The sequence below is a fragment of the Melanostigma gelatinosum genome, assembly GCF_949748355.1.
Source record: "Melanostigma gelatinosum genome assembly, chromosome: 23".
NCBI classification, from domain to species: domain Eukaryota; kingdom Metazoa; phylum Chordata; class Actinopteri; order Perciformes; family Zoarcidae; genus Melanostigma; species Melanostigma gelatinosum.
The window spans coordinates 10,536,371-10,540,247 of record NC_136656.1 but is presented as its reverse complement, the minus strand read 5'-3'; the positions used below and the strand labels follow the sequence as shown (position 1 = coordinate 10,540,247).

General features: G+C 40.6%; 1 protein-coding gene across 1 annotated transcript; it reads right to left on the bottom strand.

Moving 5' to 3' along the window:
* Window positions 1-934: 934 nt before the first annotated feature.
* Window positions 935-2,880, bottom strand: arl2 (ADP-ribosylation factor-like 2). The gene is made up of 5 exons (XM_079295699.1): window positions 2,687-2,880; window positions 2,455-2,565; window positions 1,769-1,931; window positions 1,491-1,571; window positions 935-1,367 (listed from the first exon to the last, which is right to left on the bottom strand). Exons 1-5 carry the CDS (start codon window positions 2,749-2,751, stop codon window positions 1,233-1,235), a joined length of 555 nt encoding a protein of 184 aa, XP_079151825.1. The 5' UTR covers window positions 2,752-2,880; the 3' UTR covers window positions 935-1,232.
* Window positions 2,881-3,877: the final 997 nt, after the last annotated feature.

Genomic DNA, 3,877 nt, shown 5'->3' with positions numbered 1-3,877 from the left:
TGCCTGCTGCTTCTGGAGTTCATGGTAAGGATCGAAAACTTAAGCTTCAATATTTTCCTCTTGAAGTGATGTTTGTTTTTACCGCCCCAGTCTGAGAATTCATGACTGATTGGTACGCCTCTGATCAACATGTTGACTTTAATGTTGTGGTGTAAGTTTATGCCACTTGTTTTTAAAATGATGTCCGTCTTTACAGACTCTGGCCAGACCGTGGACTCATCAGTCTGCTCATGCTGCAGGAAGTTTCCCAAAAGCTCCAGGAATACTTCAGAAGACATGTTTCATATTCATAAGTACCAATGATAACCTGTAGTTGATGCTCATTGGATCAGATGAGCAGGACAGTTATGGGCCTTGAATGATGCGTTATTTGGTCCATGGACCGTTCAATGCTTTCACTTGAATGTGTACTTCCAGGTAACTGGAAATTATTTTCAAATAAATTCATTGAAGCACATTTTGTCTACTTTTATATCCCAGGAAGCAAGAGACAACTGAAGCCAAGAACTTCTACAAGTCGTCATCAGATTCTCAGTCACTTAATTATTCACAACATGGAAAAATATAATGAGTTAAGTGATATAGTTGAACAGTCGTAAGCTGAAGTATATTAAACCTGTAAATCTCACATTTGAGAAGCTGGTACTATGACTGATGCAGTGCCTGAATTCAATTGACTAAACTTCTGAATCAACTGTACATGGCTGATGCCAGACTGGAGGTGTTTTGTTGTTCGAGATTTGGGTTCTGAAGTAACTTCAAATGGTAATACAGTGAAGTGCTGTTCAAAGTCAGATACTTGACACAATCTGGCATTGAGATTAAAGCATTTTAGAAATGAGCCTGGTCTACAAAATACATGCTAAAATGAGTGGAAGTCTACTTTCATGAGTTAACACGTTTGAGGATGTATTTAATTGGCACATTCTGTGGATTTCAGTCATGACATCTTTATTCAAGACATTTAAATGTATTAGAACATGGTCAGGCATTGCATACTGTAAACAAACCTCATTTCGGTTTCCATGTGTGAATGTGTTCATGTTGACACTTTCTTGCTGTTTTCCATCTACATAACTGATTAAACTAAATTAAATAAAAAAACAAATGTATAAACCAGGTTTGTAGTGTTATACAGACAGCAGCACTGATATCAGGTGCCCCCCCCCCCCTAAACAGCTGAAGGGACAAAAAGAACACGTGTTTTCAGCATCGTCTGGGCTGCGCTCCACTCAGTCAGTGGTGAAGATCCTTGCAGCGATGTCATCTAACAGCCAGTCCACTCCAGCCAACAAGTTGTCTCCTGTGACTGCGCTGCAGCCGATGATACACCAGTGATGACTTTTGATCCCATCCAGGCCCATCGCCTACAAGAAAACAATGGCACGCATTGTGATGTGCGTAATCTGACATGAATTTATAGCCGCAATAGTGAAAATAAAATTATAATCCATTACGAAAAAAAGTAACTCGGGGGGACCAGACCGTACCTCTCGTATTGCCTCTTTGGACAGGGCTCCCGGTAAATCCTGTTTGTTGGCAAACACCAGCAGCGTTGCACCGGCTAACCTCTGCATGGAGGGAAGGACTCAATACACAGATTGATGTAATAATCAAACAGAATCATGGATTTCTGCTTCAAACAATGCAAGAATAAAAAGATTCTTCACCATTATCCCTAGCAGTGTCTTTGTGGCTGACTCCAGAATAAAGGACCTGCTGTTGACCACTACACCAAACGTGTGTGTGTGTGTGTGTGTGTGTGTACCTCCTCCTGCAGCAGTGAACTGAGCTCCTGTCTGCAGTCCTCCAGTCGGAGTCTGTCTGCGCTGTCCACCACCCACACCAGCCCGTCCGTGCTCTCAAAGTAGTTCCTCCAGTAGGAGCGCAGTGACTTCTGACCCCCCACATCCCAAATATTCAATTTAAACCTAAAAGAAAACACAGGAGAACATGAGGAACACTGGAAAACTGCATCCTGATAATGGATCCTGGCTCAGAAAAATACATGAATGTGGGAAAGAAAGGAGCGATCAATTAGAAAAGACAGGATTTAAAAATAACTTTTGTTTTCTCCACGGTTGCTTATTGAGGTTTGATTCAGTTGGCTGTGTGGCTTATATGACTTTATAACTGTCTTACTGTGTGTAAGTCAAGTATATATTTTGACTCAGTTATGTTTTGAGTGAATAAAGGTATTTTTCCAAAACAAGTACAACATAAAGCAACTCTGTTCAAGCCATAGCCCTTTCTCACAGCAGCCATTTACAGACATTGACAGAGAGCCAGCATTCATTTTAATATTCACACATACGAGACCGTTAGCTAAAACGTCTTCAATAAAATATGCCCATTGAGAACAAATGTACAAAGTCTGTTGTGTGGAATAAATAAAGCGTCATGTTCGCTACGTTATTGAAGCTATGACATACTGTGTGTGTGCGCGTGCGTTACCCTCTGTGCTCCAGTGTTTTGATGTTGAAGCCCAGCGTTGGGGAGATGGTGCTGACGTCTTCTCCATTGAACTTCTTCAGGATGGTCGTCTTACCCGCGTTGTCCAGACCTCTGCACGAGCCAGGTTAAAGAAGAAACACTCACACATACACACACATACATCTCACCTTTAAATATCCTATATGCTACTTTTGTTTCATGCTAAGCTAGTAAAGCCTTACAAACAGGATACAACATCAGCAGCCTCATCTCGCGCTCCTTCTGCTTCATCTTCTTTAAAATTGTCAGCAAACCCATCGCGACGGTGTGGCGCTCAACTTCAGTTGTGACAGATAGGCTACTTTGACCGATTTATAGTTGTGTATGGAAGATATTTAGCATCCATAAAGAGCAAGGCGTACCAGGAAGAGGCTGCAATGCTAGTCCCGCCCCACGCAGCCACCAAGTAGACTGTTTGGTAAGGAGCGACCGTTGATTGGTTGTTGGAGACGTTCGACGCTGCTTCATTGGTCGTTGAGCGGTTTAAGGTGTGACGCTGCGGGTTTGGTTGAGTTTGGTGCCCCCGTGGGTCAGTTGTGGGAATTACACATTTGACTTAAGCAATCTCGGAATTTTCGGACTGTCAAAGCTTGTTGGCAAAATAAAGAACACAGACTGTTATATTTTGTCGTGCAGCAATCCTGTATTGACTATAATAGAAACCCTGAATCCTTTAATAGCGACGTGCACGAATACAATAAAAAAACATACATTCAGGCAAGAGAGTGTAAAAAGATAACTCCTGAAAATGGAAATAGTAATTTGAAAAACCATATCAACACAAGGCTTTTCCCAGAGCTTCCAACTGCAAAAAAAAGGCAATTGATTTTAGTGAATTTAAGTCACAGAGTGCAGCAAGACTGGGTGTGAATTCATCAGCGGAGTCAAGATAAACCGTATATTATTATCTGCTTCATTGTCAAATTGCAACGGCATTGAGAACTGAAACAATATTCAGGCGACGGGGCATTGACTTTATAAGAATATCTGTTTGCGTCCTCCAGAACGAAACAGTGCACCAATATCCTGCAACCTAAAACCTTTCCAATTCTTCATAATTCAAAGATGAAGTTACTTTGCCACAGGGTTTCCTCATCAATACTATCTTATCATTTTTACTTACTCACTGTATCAGAAAGTGTTAAAACTTAGCAGTAATCTTATACATAAATTAAATAATCATCAGGAAACAATTATAAATGTACCTTATTCAGTTTATTGAGGTGGTTTCAACAAAAACATGGGAGTTATCTTTTTATTTATGCACATCACTTTTATGTCAGATAGATATTTTGTGGATGGAGATTTATGGATACATGATATTTACCTCTGAATATTATGCCTACTCCTGTTCATCATACCAAACTGTGATACCAAATGATCA

Excerpts from the sequence above, each read along its gene's own strand:
- arl2 (XM_079295699.1), bottom strand. The coding sequence starts at position 2,751 with ATGGGTTTGCTGACAATTTTAAAGAAGATGAAGCAGAAGGAGCGCGAG. Across the intron at positions 2,566-2,686 it reads GAGATGAGGCTGCTGATGTT|AGGTCTGGACAACGCGGGTA; the intron begins GTATCCTGTTTG and ends TGGCTCGTGCAG. Across the intron at positions 1,572-1,768 it reads GTTCACTGCTGCAGGAGGAG|AGGTTAGCCGGTGCAACGCT; the intron begins GTACACACACAC and ends CCCTCCATGCAG.